Source organism: Anomalospiza imberbis, chromosome 9 (assembly GCF_031753505.1).
Source record: "Anomalospiza imberbis isolate Cuckoo-Finch-1a 21T00152 chromosome 9, ASM3175350v1, whole genome shotgun sequence".
NCBI classification, from domain to species: domain Eukaryota; kingdom Metazoa; phylum Chordata; class Aves; order Passeriformes; family Viduidae; genus Anomalospiza; species Anomalospiza imberbis.
In genome coordinates, this window is record NC_089689.1 from 1,754,041 (window position 1) to 1,772,587 (window position 18,547).

Here is an 18,547-nt window from a genome sequence, read left to right on the forward strand (position 1 = left end):
TCCTATAAAAGAGAATTCATCTCTCCAGAGTTGGAGAAGAGGTGGAAAGAAGCTTTTTCTCTGCTTCTAGCAAATGATGACAGTTCTTTTTTTTTACTCAGCATCATTTCTTTAATTAAAAGGGAAGAAGTATATAAATGGAGTTGTAATATAGTAATACATCAATTTTTGAGCAGTAAATCAGGAAAAAAGTGTAATTACACTACTACAAAGGCAAGAGATTACTTTAGAACAACAGACAATCTGTCAAAATAGTACCATGTGGATCAACAGGAGAAGACCATGAGAACTAAAGACTGCTTGCCCTTCTCAGGGGAGATGGAGAGGTAGGACTTGCACAAATCCTTAAGGGAGACACATTTAAGACTACATTTCTTGTTCCAGGCTACAGTACTTGGGTAACAGAAAAAGCACCAAGAAGTGAATAATTTTTACAAGAAATACATGGAGAATAAATCAAGTATTTGGAATTAAATCCTGTAAGGACAGTGAACTTTCTGGGATGGACAGAATCTGGTTGTTTTTTTTTTTGTTCTTGAGCTCTGAACAAGAGTCTTACCCACTCAGCAATGAGAACATGACAGGTTAATCTACTGAATATGAGCTGAGATGCTGACAAAATCCTCTCTTCTCCATTCTCAGCTCTGCCTAGAAAGTCAGTGGCTACATCTACACAACTTCACAGTAAGCTCTACAGCAGTACTGCAAACATTCTTTCTTCTCCTATAGCATAATTATTTTAAAATACTCAATATATTTGATCTCTTTTTCCAGTCTAAAAAAAACCAGACTTGCCACGAGTTTCCTGTGGAGAAGATGGCTAACACAAAATAGCACTCACTTGACAGCTTTAGGTTAGACACACACTGCTTGAACCCCCAGCTCAGCTTCAGTCACTGAAGTGCACATGGACACGGCCAAAACTGATCCAGGAATCACAGGGCACTCACTTGAATTTACTTTGTTTGAATATCTAGTACTCCTAAAGTAAGGAAACTAGAGGAGTCCATTGCAAAGGTCATCCATAGTGTCTATAAATTAAGTAGATGGCCCATTCAAAAACTTTAAATGTATTACTTAATTTGCAGAAAAACAAACCTAACCTCCCTGTTAAGTAATACTTTAACTATTTCAGGCAAAGTTTTCCTTTTCCCACTCTCACCTTTTTTTGTTTCTTTGGTTGTTTTTTTTTTTTTTTGGTTTTTTAAAGATTTAATTAGAAAGTAACACGAAAATAATTTAATTATTTCACAACACAGCCTTTTCATAAACACACAATTATGTTCATTTCATGAGAATTTATCTTCACTGTGAAATCAATCGTCACAGTCTCCATTTACTCTGCATTACCAAGTCACATTTGATTCCTGTCAGAGAACTGTTGACTTCTGCAGTAAATCAAAATGACAGATACTGTTAGTTTCCTTCTCCATCTATCCCCCAGTCTCAGCTAACTCAAGATGGTTTTTCCTTCTATGCAGTGAAATGTGTATTTTCCTGGTAACTATATTTCAGAGCTGGAAAGGTTTTCATAAATGGAAAAAATGCAGTGCATAATCCAGGAAACTATTGAAATGTACAGTATCAGAAACATATGGCTGGAGCAAATACCTATGCAGTGAGGGGCTGGGAATGAAAAAGAGAACAAGCTTATTAAAATTCTTCTCCTAAAGGGTTTTTGCTTGAAAATTAAAATAATTTAATTGAAGATTAAGGAAGATTTCATAGTCAAGGAAAAACATGCTGCAGATTATGGGGGGAGGGAAAAAGAGATACAGAATAATCTCCGTGCTATCATGGAAGCTGGAACAGATGATTTTGCCTTTGTTCTTTAATGATCTACATCTTAAATAGCAAAATGGTTCCATAAGCAGAACCCTCAGTGGGCAGACTTCGAAAGCTGATTTCTTTCTCAGTTGCTAAGGTTTTTTTAATTAAAAAAAGCAACCACTCCACCAACCCTCAACAAAAAAAAAAAAAAGCCAACCAGAAACTAATGTAATTTCTTACACCATCTTTGAAAAGCAATACATACTCCCACACACACACATCAGAAACCAGGATTCAACAGACTACCACAAAGTAGAACAACAATAAGAATTCTTATTTCAATGTATCTTTATCAAGTCCCTCTTTTAGTTTCCTTGAGAATGTGGGATAGGGGACAGAGTCCCCAGCCAGATCGCTCTACTCGAGAACCAATATTCCTGTTTTTGCTGACACATCTATGAATTCAGGATTCAGTGGAAAGTGATACTAATCTTGTTTTGATCAATTTGTGCCAGGAGGCAGATTTTTAGAAATATCAAAAATCATCTGGTTTACAGTAACAGAGAAACTGCTGTTTTAATTAGAATTCAATAAATATTTATTCAAAAACAACTTCTGCCTCCCTTAAAGCTGCAAGACTGACTCCATGATCTGCCTCTCCCAAGGCAAAGGTATTTTGTGGTCTTACTGCTGTGCTGTCATGTCTTAACATGCCCATGTGAGTGTAAGGATGTTTTTAGAGCAGCTTGCAGAGGCTGCAGGGTCTACTCAGAGTCCAAAAAGGCAAGGCTATTACAGACATGGCAAACATTTTAGACATCTGATTTTGAAATCCTTGATGTCTAGTATGGATGAAGATCAAGGGAAAATATGAATGTCCAGCTATACAGCACCTCAATAAATCCCAAACTTGACAATGGAAATGCTGCCCTTGCATTTTCACAGCAGTTCAATGATTAGTATTTATGATGATGATAATATTCAAAGCCATTAGCTGAACCAAAGGAGAAACAATGAGTTAAATTAACAAATTTCTCATGGAAGTAACCTAATATGTACAGCTGCTATCAAGCCACCAGGACAAAGTTACCTTTCTTGATGGATCCACACATATCTACAGCAAAAATCGTCACATTACATTCATTTCCAGCATCCAAAGATCATTTATGTTTTCAAGAACATGAAAAGCTTTTCAAAGCTTTTTTCTGTGCTCCAGAAACACAAGTGGTCAAGCATTTGAAATGTTATTCCCAGCTAGCATGTGTGTGACATGCTTTCAAAGGGCATCTCCTGGCAGACCCTGCAGGCTGGCTGAGGTGGCAGCAGGCACAGGCAGAGCCTTCCTGGGCTAGTTCAGACTGAGACTGTCATTGTGTCCTCACATTTCTGGGGTCAGCAGAAATCTGACAGCCCAGAAATCCTGTGCTTTGCTTTTGATTTGCAGGAGGGAGGGGCACTCCTTGCTTCCAAAATTCTGGCCACTATGTCTGGCCAGACTGGGAGCAAAGACAGCTGCCTCTGCAGAGAGCCACATCCAACCTTCATCATCTTGAATATCTGAAGGCAATGCCAAGCTTTAGTGATGTGAGGGAGAATCAGGTGTGAAGGAATTTCGCAGAAGAGGGAAACAAGGATATCTATCCATGCTACATTTGCCTGAAAAAAAAAAAACTTACAGAAATTGCTGTTTATCTGCTAAAATGCAACTCCCCTGAGACAGCTACAAGTGCAACTCTCCTCCTCAGTTAAAAAAATGAAAATTACACATCACTTTTATGTCTTTTGCAACATTTAAGGAAACTGAGCTGGCTGTGCATGAGGAGTAGCTTCCATGGAGTACCCACACCACTTAAAACAGAGAAGAGTCTGAGAGGAAAAGTGTGGGGCAAAAGCTAAAAGGGAAAGATTTTATTAATTAAAGAAGTAGAGGAATCTAATTTTTCTCCATTCAGCAGTGTTTAAACCCAAACAAACAATCAAATGAGTCCCAACATTACTGACAAGCAAGATTTTCCACTGGAGAAAGTGAAAAGCAATGACACTTTTGTGATTTACACCAGTTGAATCTGGTCACAAGGTACAGAAGTCATGAATGTTTTGGTAAGCCTAGGTGACTGCCAAATAAAACAAAAATAGGATCAGGAGATGATTATTCAGCCATAAGGAAGGACTGGCTGACTCATCATGGAGCTGTTTCACCCCATGAGTGGCCTGGAGGACACCAACCTCTCATCCCATGGTTATGCAACAGCAAAGCAGCAGCTAAATCAAGATTATCAAGACCTTGAGTACTCAACATGGTGGAAACAGCAGAAGTGCACTCACAGTTATTAAACTGCCCAGCTAGATACCATTTGATAGAAGTGTCTGCAGAATAGCACGTTTTCTTACCTCTGCTCTGTGTTAAACAATGCAAAGATGTGTTTGCTGGACATGAAGCTCTTTTCAACATCTCGCACTTTCAAGTTGTCCAAAGGCAGCATGTACTTCTTCTCTTTTTCCTAGAAAAAAAAAAAAAAAGATTAAAACAACACTGTGTGAGAAGAAGCCTGATGTCAGCAAGATCTGTTGAGTTGGTAATGACCCTGGTACATTTGTTATCATAAGGAAATACCCAAATTTAAATGTCTGCTTATCTTTCATAGACCTACCTGCAAGAGAAATAAAACTTCAGTTTCAGTTCTGTTTTTCACTGACCTTTTGAAAACATTTCCTAATAAAAAAAGTTCACCTCAAACACATAAACATCTACATTTGTTATTTTTCATTCCTCTGAATTCTAAAAAGGCAAGGGTCAGACTTCACTAAAATAAAAGTGTCTGATCAAAAAAGAACTCTTCTATGTGTGCACAGCAAGTGAAGTAGCTGGTGACATAAGTTCATCTCTACTTTGTTGCTGTTATTAATTATTTAAGCATGGCATTCAGTAAACCCACACATAAACTTTCATTCTGCCAGTGAAAAATCCATACAAATCAATCAAAATAATGCCATGTACAACCAAAATCAGACTCTAATCTAACCAGCTTATTTCTCCAAATAGGAATGAGTTATTCACTCTTGCTGTAGCCAACTCCTTTGCAATTTCATCACAACCTTCATTTACAGCACAATCACTGCAATTTCACCTTTTCCAAGTTTCTTCCTTCACTTCCAATTAAGAATTAGCAATACTCCCAAGGTAATTTGTTATGTCAGAACAAAAAGAACCCTGAGATTATTAGCTGTTTCCATTGTGTTAAACTTCTTTAAGTGCTTGCACTGATGGATAAACTGAAGCTAACCTCTCCAGCTTGCTTTGCAAACACACCTGATGTTAAATAGAAGGATCCAAAGACAAGAGGCCATCCTCAAAGCTCTCATTCTGGGCTTGCACATCATGACAGCACTGCTCACAGGGTTATTAACACAGCGCAGTTTAACAGCTTCTAAAAGCCACTAAGGTACTGTTAAGGTTGGTGCCACTATGGCAGCAACGGAGTGCAGAGAGGCTTTATGCCCTGGAATTCTCCCAGTGGATATAAATGGGGTTTTCATTACTTTGACTACCCCTAGAGAACTTCAATAAATCACCAAAGTTGGAGAGCGTAAATTCCTTTAGAGTCCCTTATCAGCCAGCATGAAGCAAGGCTGACTGGTCTGTGCCCAGCCACCACCAGAGCCAGCTCTGAAGTCCAGCAGCACTGCACTTCCTGAAGTATTCTGGGCTGGGACATCACTCATGGGGCTTGCCTCAGGAAGAAATATGCATGGGACAACAGTTTATTGTATGCCAGGAAACAGGACAAAGGGACAAACCAAACTAGGACTCCGTCTTCTCTGTGAGTGTTTCCCAGAATACACCGAGCAACTCACAGTGCACAGAACTGGAAGAAGTCCTGGCTGGGCTGAACGTGTGCTCTGTGAGGGCAGATGCAATTCATCTTGGCTGAGCTTCAGCAGATTGCAAAACTAAGCTGGACGAGAAAGGCCCTAAGAGTGAAACTATAAAAATACCATGACATGGCCAACAAAGGCTCACTTTCCTAGACAGCCTCCTAGCAGGCCTCAGGAAAGGAAAAAGCCCTTCAAAAGCCCTTCTGGAAAAGCACGGTTTCTCTTGTTGTTGAATACAAAGGTTATCAAATTCTGTGTATTACATAAAAAGCATCTGATGGATGTTGAAACTGCCTCTATGTTAACCACCCTAGACATTATTCCTTCCAAAAGAAGATACACAGGTATATTCTTCACTCCCTCATCTCACATCTGCTCCCACAATAGAGTCTAGTTCTGTGCCACTCTGTAGCTGTTTATCACAGCTCAGATCTATATTCTGCTTCCAGAATCTGTATGGTCTGAAGCCTTGGGGCTCTCCCAGCAGGGACTGTATGCTACCACCCACTCAGTGAGAATTACCGCTGAGACAAATAAAACTAAGCCATGTAAATTCGTAATTTATCAATTAAAAAATAATGGTAAGCAACATTAAATAAAGATTTTATAAATATTTATGTATGGAAATTAGAAGTACCTATCCTCTAATACTGATTTGTACTGATATGATCTCTTTTGCTATTTTAAATTTATGTCCTAACTAGTATATTAAATAAAAGGATAACAGTGTATTAGCTCTGCTGCCATGATAAAGGGACACACTTGAAAAATATTCTAACATATATTAAACCTTGTATCAAAAGCAAATATTTTCTTTTTCAGCTGAAAGCTGGATTGCAAGGCAATATAAGATATTTTGTATTCTATTTCAAAAACTTAAGGCAGGTTATATATATTTAAAGAATCTTTTGGGCAGAAATATTTCCTTTGGGCAGATATATTCCATCATAGCTAAGGAAAAAACTCCAAGATAAGTTTAATTTTTTTTAAACTTATCTTTTGGTATTACAGAATAGACTTATCATGATTTACTATTCAATTATTGAAAATTTAAGAAGTTTCTGATGAGGTGTTTCTTCTGACAGACACTATTTACTGACAAATCAAGCAACCACAGATGAATAAAAATAGAAACTGATGAAAAAAACTATACCGAGAATCTGATTGTCTAAACAAAAATTCCACAAGAGGGAAAGTTATATAAATGTTTGATGCCAAACTGTGAGAAAGTGTTTCTTCTGCACCACCAGGAAAACGGAAATGCCTACTGAAGGCTAAGAAGTGGTTGGTATTTATTTACATGGCCTCCTACCCACATGCTGAGACAGGGCAGTTTCCAAGAAAGGGAAATCACAGGGTGCCTGTGCTTGAGGCAAACAGTCACACAGGAGAGATCAGAGCTAAATACTGCTTAATTCCAGGAGAAAGGTATTATTGTGACATTAAAGTGTGGCACCAAAACTCACTGCAAAATGTTTTTTCCCTCCAAAGTGGGAGAAAACATACAGAAATGGAGAACGAGCTAATTCAACTGCAGATGAGCCCAACATTTCAGCCTAAGGTCAATTAATATTATGTTATGGTAGGGCAAAAAAAGCTGCATCCAGGACTGTTTGTGCATGTTTCCCATCTTGAGAAGTTGACAGCATAAGAAACAGGGAATGCATGAAGCCTGGGAGGAATGGGGCTAGGCACACTTCGACGAGTGACTACATGCACATAACTGTGGGTCCAGTTTGTCCCCCTCAGCATTTGTTCTTTTTTATTTATAGATTTTTATTTTTATAAAGGGGCAGAGAACCTCAGCGTGACATGAGGGGAAAAACCAGCACATGCTGATCGCACGTAGAGACTTCGCCTCTCTTTTTCCAGAGTAGAGGAGAAGAAGGAAAAAGTGGGAGGTAGAATGGCCCATTCCTGAGCCTGTGACATGAAAAAAATTCCCCATACTCCACCTTAGAAAAACAAACGAACCTGCTGGCCTGGGGAGGCCTTCCCACCCTGCAGACGATGTTTCACCACTCGTGGGCACAAGTAGCACTCACATCCTTAATGGACCAGTTCTGTTCTCCGACAGGCAAGGGAGCTGCCAGGAACTGACAGCATGATGTAAATATGCCATATTACAACTGCCCCTTCCTTCTGCACTGTTTAAATTTACTAAAAATAAATACTGCTCAAGTCCAAAATGGCACAAGTGATACAGAAAAATACAACAGCAGCTCCCCTTCCCCCAGCAGGGTCTCAGCCAGCACTTCCAGGCTAATGAACTCCCCTGCATTTTCAGCCAGGGGCAGGAACCACTTCAGAAAGTGTTCTGTGCTTTTGGAACTTTCAGGCTCAGTCAAAACAGCAAAAGAAACCTTGGACCCAACGTCAGCAAACCGGATGAGGAACAGAACTCTCTTGCTTTAAAGACAGAAATCATTAAGTGACTTCAGTTTCTTCCAGCTATCAAAGGTGGTTCTTCTGTCACTTCAGGCTGGCTATGGCACAGCAGCAGCACAGGCTCTTTTCCACAAGAGAACAGAATTCAAGATTATGCAGCACAGCTCAAGCACACGATGCTCAGGTTCTGAAATGCAGGATAGATTCAAGCATTGGCCCAATTGCACTTTCAGCTACATCAAGAGAATTGAGCTGGTTTGCCCACCACTTACCAATGCCTTCTAGAACACCAGCTTTGAAATGGAGGGTCATGACTCCAACCAAAACCTGTCCATGCAGGGACCTCAAGCTCAAAGAAACCAAGCTCCCAGGCGGAAGCACAGGCCACACTGGAAAGGTTGGAACAAAGGCTGGTTTACAGCAGGATTCATTCTCTGCATCAGCTGAGAGCACAAATCTCAGGAGTATTTACTGTGTACTGAGAGCAAATGCAGATATCCACAAAATGTCTCTGCCATTAGTATGAGGCAGTAACAAGTATTACACATTGATTAGGCAAAAAAGTAAACTGCTTTAAATCATAAACTGAGGAAGAACAGCTTTGAAACAAAGCTGGGCAACAGCAGATAAAAAACTTAGCATTTCTGCCTCTGGACTAGATTTTCAGACCAACACTGTACTGCTCTCTGGATTTGTTTCTGCATTCATACTCGGGGATAATACTTACCTGACTCACAGGCATCACGCTCAACCTTCTTTCTGCCAGAGCCAGTGATGGCAGGGCATCATTAAATATCCTTCAATCAGGGCTCTAAAACGTGTAGGTGGAACACTCAAGCCAAGCAACTACTTGGCAAAGGAGTTAAGCAGCAGAGGCAGAAAACAGTCCCAAAACAAAGATATTGTACAGGACTGTACTATTTTATATGGCCAGAGCAGTGTACACATTCTACAGAGACACAAGAAGCAGTGGTTTGTGAACCTGCTGAGCCAGAGTGATCCTTACTAAAGAAAGGAGAAGAGAAATAATAGAAGTGTAAGGAACTGCTGGTGGTCTGTGCCTGTTTACTCCCAAAAAGGAAAGGCTCAGCCTTGTTTACACCTTGGAACTCTGGCTGCCAGTGCCAACAGCCTACACTGTGGCATTTGATGAAAGTGAAAACTATTAAGATGCCTCATAGAAACCTTTCTAGTATTCAAATCAATATCCAAGAGTTTACCATATTCTGACTTTAAATACACCCAAGAGAATTTTCCTGTGTTTCTGTTTCAGTTTATATTTCTCTCTCAGTTGACAAAGCCACACATCATCTTCACAATGGTCTCTGCTTCACCACACTTGGCTTTAAAGCATACTTTGAAAAATGAAGCATGAGATTCTCAGATACTACTGCAACATTCTGAAGAAAAATGAAGCAAGTTATTTTATTACAGAATACTTAGCAGGGATTCAGGCCTGAGCATGCTCCTGGCTACAGATGTAGAAAACGTAATTCTAACACGTCTATAAAATGAAGAAGGAGCTGCTTTACCAGAAAAACAATGTGCACCTAAATATTCTAACATTTTTATGAAAAGCAAAAGAATACTTAATAAGTTGCAGATGAGAACATGTTCCTTCCATCTATGCACTTCTCTCCTCCAGTCTTCTAAAGTCAACTCCAAATTGAAAATCTCATGACAAAAATGTGACAACGGCCCAGGCTGATAAGCTGGGCTGTTAAAAGAGCAGAGCACAAATACCAAATCTTATATTCCTTCAGTCTTACAAGTCTTTATATTTGCCATGGTCAGAATATTGAGTTTCTTATATAAATCAAAGCTGAAAATGCCAAATCTGAAACTGTAGCTGAAAGAAAGATCTCATGATAGAACCAATTTATTTCAGGTTTCAGTTATTATCTTTATATATTTTACATTTGTACTATTTTTTTCAGGCAATTATGCATACTTCTGGCAACTGCAAATTTTTTCCAATCTTTTGGTAACTTTTTCCACAACATATTATTAAAAAAATTTAAGAGCCTTGTTATATCTCTGCTGTTCCATCAGAATTCAGTTATGGGACTAAATGATGCTAATGGTAAATCAGTCCTTAGTCTGGCCTAATTGTTCATTTTGCAGAGCGTCACTCATTTCCCACAGTGGTTTTCTCTCATAAGAACCAGCATTGTATTTGTTTCTGCACTTTTCTTTTGCCAAATTTTCTCAGGAATAGATAAACAAGAGTGTGCAACACTGCATTTGAAATACTTCAATGAGAAATGGTCACTGGTTCTTCCTTGAAAGCAGTTTTCTATCCTGCCACATTTCCAGACTTCCCAGAAGGACATCAGGATAGGCTGTCTCTACATCTCTCTTTTGCAGGACAGGTTTCCAGGGAGCTGAAGCTGCAGCGTGAATTCCTACAGCACACCCCAGAGCAGAACATCACAACCTCCCTGCTCAGAGCTAGGCAGCCCCAGATTCCTCCTTCTCCTTGCCTGGAAGAGAGGATGGGCACAGAATCCTTGGGGAGAGCTGTGCTGAGCAGCTAAGCTAGCCTTGAAGTGGGAGCTGACAAACCTGCCATACCTGGCTAATTCCATGGGGTTGCTGCCTGCACATCTTTCCCCCATTTCCCTCAGTAATGAGGGGGGCTGTCTAGGCATCCCATTGCAGAGTCTGAATGGCTGTATTAAATAAAAAAATAATATTAAAAAAAAGGAAATCTACTAATTCCACTGGTACTCCCCTATGCCTTTACATAATCAGTGCATCAAGTGCAAGGGCAATAGTTTCTGGAGTATATAATAAATTCAATGTTAAGTTTGCCCCTCTCCAAAAGAGGTGTTTATTATCACAAGTGAAGGGCTGGTCTTTCTCTGCTCTGTGCTGTCAGTAAAAGGATCAATCTGAGAAAGGGCCTGATGAAGAGGAAATCTCTGTTTAGCTCCTATTAGTTAGGATCTTGAAAGGTCATTTTGAATTTGGGAAATCTTGTCTGGGAAAGAAGCCAGCAATTCCTCTGAACTGAAGTGATGTTGGCATTTAAAACTGAGAGAAAGCCCCGACTGATGAGCCAGTGACAGTCTGGAAAAATTCTGCTGGATGTGCCAAGTGGCTGCTCCAAAGGTAGAGGGGGATAAATGGATCCTCTGACCTTTTTATCCCTTGCTACAAAGCCTGCTTAGGACAGCTTGTTTTTCTCTGCTGGTGCTCAAGTTTTTGTTTTTCACTCCTCACCTCTGCAGACCATCCAACAACCACAGTGGTTTGTGGGAGCAGTAGTGCAGGATGAAGGAGCAGCAATGTCTGTGCTGGCACAGAGGGACAGTGACACACCAGGGTCTGTTAGATCAGGCTTCTCCATTGGCAATCTGCATTAACAATTTTCATTATCACACACATTTATATATTTGTGTGTATAAAAATACTGTTGTTTTTATATATATGTGTATACACACGTTTTGGTGGTGGGATTTTTTTTATTTACAGAAAAAACATAATTCTTGAACCCTCTTCTCTTTGAATTGAAGTGTAGCTCAGATTTCAGTCTTGGAAAAGTGATGGTCAGGGTGGATGAACCTCTCTAGTTCTAATGATCTCTTGCATTAGGAATACTAAGATAATATGGAAAAAACCCCAGGAAGTTGCACTGTATTTTCAGCTTCCTCAATGCCCTTAACTTGAAGACAGAAAGAGAATCTTTCATTTATAAGCCTCCTGCAATTCCATGGTAGGCACCTGAAGAAGGTGCACCTTTGATGAGGTACCTTTTTGTCTGCTGGAAAGGCATTTCCTAAAACTCCTCTGGATTTTTGTCTATTTCAGCTTCTATAAAGTGAACCCTAGAAAAGCTCAAACTCAGGAAGCCACCAGAGACCTTTCCCTGGGTACCAACTGAAGTATCTCCAGAGACCCCACATCCTTTGTATATGCAGAAAAAAGATCTTTCCTGCAAGATGTAAAATGATAAATCTGCAATTACATAATTCTGTAAAAAACATTAAGCAGGATTTTCCTGAGGTGATGCATCTGTCTCTGCAGGACTCCTAAACATGCAATATAATGCACACACACAAGTTAGCTCATGGCACTTATGCTGCTCTACTTGCTTGTTATCATTAAAAGCTTTCAGACAGCAATCAATTTCACTGTGGTGGAGATTACTGCAAAATGCATTAAGAAGTTCACGCCTGTGGCAATGGTCATTGAAAATATTTTGGAAAGCATCCCAGAAGTATGAAACTTTTTCCAGACATCCGAGAGAAACCCTGCTCTGACAGAGCTTCTGGTGTCAAGGCTTCTCCCCCTGCACCCCTCCTCTTTAGTTGTTTTTTAATAGCAGCACTTTTTGAAAGGTACATTTCAGCTTTTCCTTCTTTCTTCTCTCTCTTTTTTTAAATGAAGCCAAGATACTTGGGTCATGGAAAACATTAACTTCTGAGACAACTGTCTGAAGCTATCTCCTTCCTTGCTCCACATCATATGTATAAATATACTCTGGCTTATCAATTTCATCAAAGAAAAACTGTTGAATTATAACACAAGTGACAAAATCACCTGATTACCCTATCTCAACAACATATTGCTTTTTTTTTTTTTTTTTTTGTAAAATAAGTAACCCTGGGATGTTCCTATGACTAATAAACAAAGAAAACTGAGTACACTGTAACCACCAAGCACAATTTCTACTTCATATCAAAAACATTACCTTCAAATGCTAAGTCACATAATGCCATCAAATCTTCAAGGAAAAGTTTTGAGATGTGTCTCAGAATTTGACAAAAGATGTCCTAAAATAATTACAGCGATGTGCAGCAAAACCTGCAGCTCTCTGTCCTTGGAAACCAATACTAGATTGAAATCTCCTCAAAAATATTCATCAGGAATGTTCCCATGAAGCTGTTCCAGAGTGAAGCACTCCTGAAGCTCAGAGCCAAAGCTGCTCCTCAAACTGACCTTAGGTTTTCTGTGTTCTCAAACCCTCCTCGGCCAGAAGCCACCTCTGAATATCCATCACCTGTCCCAGTAAGTACTGGAATGTGAGTGTGGATTGACTCAACTCAAAAAAGGAACCTGACAAACAGGGGCACGGGAATGTGGAAAAAAAGGTTAGTAGAACATCCAAGAAATTTTTCAAATGATCCGGTACCAAGGTCCACTGGTTCAACTCGAGGCCATTTCCTCTTGTCTTGCTGGTTGTCTGGAGAAGAGACTGACCCCACCTGCCTACAGCCTCCTTTCACATAGTTACATTGAGCAATAAGGTCATCTCTGAACCTCCTTTTCTGCAGGCTGAGCCACCCCAGATCCCTCAGCCTCTCCTCATATGACTTGTGCTCCTTCACCAGCTTTGTTGCCCTTCTCTGGACTGGCTCCATCAAAGCTACTGCCATCAAAAAAAAGTGACTGCAAGGTGCCAGGCAGTGCTGGTCTCCTCCTCACCCCTACCACCAGGAGTGTGTGCAGAAGGAAGGGTGTGCAGGAGAGCTGCCAAATATGATGGCTGTCAGTCTGCAGATGCTGCAGATTAAATGCAAGTGTTCAAATGTTGCTCCTTCCTGATAACCGTATGTTAGCTTGTCACAGGCAGAAGTGTGTTCCATGAAGGACACTGGCCACATTGCAAATCATTTTGATTGTGCTGATCAGCTGTTCCCTTGCAGTATAATACAGAAAACAGAGGGCCTGTTGCAGCATCAACCCAAGGAAAAGTATGTCAACCTTAAAAACACACACTTGAAACAGGGACAAACTCCACTGCCCCTGGCCACGTGCTCCCTTCAAACAGCCTGGCAGGGGCTGAACTCAGGCAGATAGCTCAGCAGGAGGTAGCACACTCTGGGGAGGCACACAGCAACACCTCTGGAAGGACAGGGACATCCTCACAACTGAAATAACCACGGACTGTTCAAGTGCTGTCACTGCCTTTCGTGGGGTGGCGGACCTTGGGTTATTTATTGACAGATCACCTCTGTCAGCTTCATCCAAGCCCACCCTTGTGCCCTTGCTGAATCACAGTGAAGGACAACACCCCTAACACCAAAGCCTTAGAGCCTAGCCATCCTTGGCACTCCTGCAGGCCCAGAGCAGGCTGTGCCATGTCCAGGACAGATCATCCAAAGCCACCTTTGCAGCCAGCTTGAGCAGAAACAGGCAAACAAACACTCTGCAAGCACAAACTCACAGTAATGCCTTAAATTTTAGCTTTTGTATTTTTCAGACCAGTAGTGCTTTAGTGTATAACTCTAAAATTCCACAGCCTGTCAGCTACTGTTGTCCCATTTTATTCAGAAAAAAACCATTCTCTTTAGGCTTGAAACTCAAGGACACCTTACTGTCTCAGGCCCCGAAATATGTAAACAACAGCAAACTGGGAGGGAAAACTTTGAGTAAATGACTTCATTACCTGAAGCTGTAAATGGAGGATTAACCCCTGATATGTAAATGGACCAAATTTATAGCTGTCTGAAAAACTCGTGACCATCGTCCATTCTGGGTGTAGCCTCTGTGAGGCTCCTGCACTGCCCAAGGTGTGCCTATTGAAAATCCTTCCATAAATACCTACTTTATTTTCTAATTCTGTCTAGCCAGCCTCTCTAAGGCATCAACAGCACATCCTCAGCCATGTGGGATGAGTTTCTCTCTGTCAGAGACAACAGGCAGAGGTTTGTGCTGAGGCAGAGCATGCACTGTCACAGCCAAGAGCTGGGAACAAAGCTGGACTACCACTGAGCACTGCGAGGGGCACAGGGGAAGTGGGGTGCTGAAGTCAGGGGACAACATCTGTGATGCTTCTGGCTTCCAGATTCGTCCTTAGCAAAGCAGCAACAAACTCTCAGCCAACCAGGGACTCAATCATCGTTGCTGTGAGCGACAAGCACGAATGGGCAAGGAGAGTGTTTCTCAAGAGTATCAGCACCTGGGAGGAGGCATTTCCCTTGCTTTTGCATGGGGGATGAAGTCTTCAGTAACTGCCAGATTTAAGAATCTTACAGTCATATTCTTTGGCAATCCCAAAATAAAAACCTTACTAATAATTCAAAAGTATTTTTAATTGTTTTTCTACTTTTCTCCATATCTCTTCCAATCCAGACTTGGATTGGAAGCCAAACCTTGTCTTTTCTTGCAGTGACATTTAAAAATATGTCATTTCTCCTCTGTATGAAATAACATCATCTTTAAAGAATTCCAGTTCTCCCATGTCTGGATTCCAGCAATCAACTACTACTCTGATTCATACCTAACACCCTCTTTTATTCCATGCTGTTTGCTTAGGGAGGGATATACAGATTGAATACACCATTGTGTAGACTCAAAGTTGTGTTAAGATGACAAACACCTGCATTTACTTAATCATCTTTGTTAAGATACTGTCAGTTGGCTTCCCCAAGAGCACAATTAGAAAGGAGCTCTTTCCTAAGGAAAAAAACCCTAACCAATGATCACAATAGCTGTTAGAACTATCTTCATCATGCTCTAAAAATGTGTAACATGCCGCTTGGTTAGCTATCGTTGGTGAAGTGATATTATGAAAACAACATTTTAAAATACTCAATAAACAAGGTGTAAAGTTTTGCTTCAGCAGCACTGGCTACACATGCTTAAGCCCAACTGTTTCAAAGAATCCACGAACGGTGCGATGGCTTTGGAAGTCTCCAGGAGCTTGAGAACTCCACACAAACAATGGTAATGCAAGAGGTAATGACATTATTGCAAACACAGAAGACAACAAAAAAGGTGCACTGAAATGCAGAAGTTGAAACATGCCTGCAAAAATGGTGAATTTTTACTGTATGCGGACAAGGAAGATGAACACCGCTGCCTCTCTGGAAGAAAGGGAAATATTTACTGTGCAGCACTTCCTCAACTGTGTAAGTCCTTATCGATGCTGACTCAAAATATTGGAGACTATTATTCCCTGGCCCTAAACTTGCAGGACACTATAACAATTGTAAAGAATCACTGCAGCGTATGTACACCAATTCTACACAGCACTGACATACGGCACTGAATTCCCAGACAGTCAGTCAAAGTTCTGGGCAGGAAACCAAATTCCATGGGTTTTTTTTTTCTTTAAACACTATGTCAAAATACCCCTATTACTCGTTACTTGTGCTTTGAAAGATATACTCCATTACTCCTTAATGTCATTAGCTTTTACAGATACTGCAACCAATGAGGAACTGCTGCTGGAAAAATCCATTACAACTCCTTTCTAACACTGACATTTTGAGAGTGTGTCCATGGGAAAGCAGCATGGTCACAACAAAAATCCAAGTGAAAACAAGATAGCTAACTTACAAATATTCATACAAAATCAAATTTCAGTAAGGAATCTAGAATAGTGAAACTATCAAACTCCCAAGTCTGTAATTTTTCACACAGAAGTTGGTTCTATGATGGATTCTGAAAACTGAATTCATACAACTAAGCGTTACTCATGTAAACCATTTTATTAGCTGTCAATGAGCTCATTTCACATACAGTAATTCTGTTATCAGAAATCATCCTTTAACATGTTCTAAAGCAATAAAGAACATTTTAGACAAACACTTTGTTTTCAGGACACTCAAAGACACAAAGCAGGGAGGACAGCTTATTGCAAAGTTGTCCATGCAACAAAATTTTTAAAACACAATATAAAACAAATAAAACAATTCAGCTAGTTCCCCTCTGGCCTTCAAAAGCCTCAAAAGAATTGAAATACTGAAATAAAAAGTTCATTAAAAGTGTTCTATGTCTGCCCAGGCGCTATTTTAGCATCGTATTCAGCAATTTGATTTTCTCTGATCCATTCTCTGACTTTACATTACTCAAACTAAATGTATATTTTAATTGTCTCAATTCATTACTTTTGCTGAAATAACATTCTGTGCTCCTTTAAGGATATTCCCAAGCTTACAAAAATTAGATTCTAGCAGTTAAGATTTGTTTTAAATGTCTAATAATACATTATACTGAGATAGCTTGAAATAAAAGGGTTTTATACTAATACATTACCAAAATATAATTATTAGTAATTCCCAGGAAAAAAGTACATGACAATAGACAAGGCTAAATGCATGTATATTTAAATAAATGCATTACAGAACTAATTGCCATTGCTCAAAAAAGAAAAAAAAATCCTCCCCAAACCAAGTGTTATAAGCCTGGAAAATTTACATTTAAAATAAATACCCATTCCCTAATGAAAACAGAAGGCCTCAAAATACCTTTAAATGTGCCCTGAAATCGCACTTTGGAAATGCGGGTGGGGAGAATCTAATTCAGAAGGGGAAAAACACAGTTTAGTCTAAGAAGACAAAACTATGGTTTAAAATCAAATTCACTTGGCAGCTGCACAGGGCCTTTACAGGTGAATTCTGAGTCCTCTTGTTTTTCTTGCACTCACTTCCTTTTTCCATTCACCTCCCACATCTCCTGCAAAAGACGTTTGGTGCAAGAAGTGTTTTTCACTTTACAGAAATGCAAAGACAACTCTGGCCAGTGTTGTCTTGTAGGTGCTTTTTGCAGAGAAGGACACTGTTAGTAAAGCAACTGGAACCGTGCACTGCACTCTTACAAAACTGACACTACCTCCTCCTAAAAGGGAAGTGAAGATGGGAAACTCTGGGATCAGTGACCTCCGATATCTTCTGCAGGCATAAACAAAATCCCAGACCCTTTCAGAACACTAAGGTCACCTTGAAGAGAAGCACATTATGGAATCGTTTTCTTCTGCTTACTGAAAAGGAGGAAAATTTTATATACCATAACAGATGCATGCCCCTCCATCTAAAATAATTATACTCTAATTACCATTGGATACTAAGTTCTCTCAGCTTAAACTACACAGACAAAAATTCTTCATTATTTCATGATTCGGATCATTTAGTGCAGAAGTTGACTGATGTCAGCCGCTGAGTTGCATAGGAAAACATTTCTAATTGATTTGAATTAGGCTGCAAATTCTCAGCTTACTCTGCAGTTTGAGAAAGTCCTCACTGCCCTCACACAAACATCCACACAGACACAGCACTGCTTCAAAAGGAAAAAGTCCTACCATAAAATGGTCTGGATTGGAAGAGAGTGAAAGCTCATCTCATTCCCACCCCCTTCCACGGACAGGGACACCTTACACTATCCCAGGTTGCTCCAAACTCCATCCAACCTGGCCTTGGACACTTCCAGTGATGGAGCATTCACAACTTCTCTGGGCACCCGGTGCCAGGGCCTCACCACCCCCCAGGGAAGAATTTCTTTTTGATACTTGATCTAAACTCACTCTCTATCAATTTAAAGCCATCACCCCTTGTCCTACCTCTCCAAGCCCTTGTCAAAAGTATCTCTCCAGCTCTCTTGGAGTTCCTTTAAGTTAGACTTTAGCTGCTCTAAGGTCTCCCTGGAACCTTCTCTTCTCCAGGCTGAAGAACCCTACCTCTCTCAGCCTGTCCTCATGGAAAAGGTTCTCCAGCCTTCTGAGCATTTCAATGGCCTCCTCTGGACTTGTTCAAAAAGAACTGTTAACTACAGAATCAGAACACTC

At 40.2% G+C, this 18,547-nt stretch overlaps 1 protein-coding gene across 2 annotated transcripts in view; it reads right to left on the bottom strand.

Annotated features, from left to right (window-relative positions):
- Positions 1 to 18,547, bottom strand: part of DNM3 (dynamin 3) — a 167,062-nt gene that overhangs the window by 59,438 nt on the left and 89,077 nt on the right. For both annotated transcript variants that reach the window (XM_068199307.1, XM_068199308.1), the window contains one exon: positions 4,162 to 4,271. In XM_068199307.1, the coding sequence (XP_068055408.1) occupies positions 4,162 to 4,271 (110 nt within the window). The remainder of the gene's footprint in view (positions 1 to 4,161; positions 4,272 to 18,547) is intronic.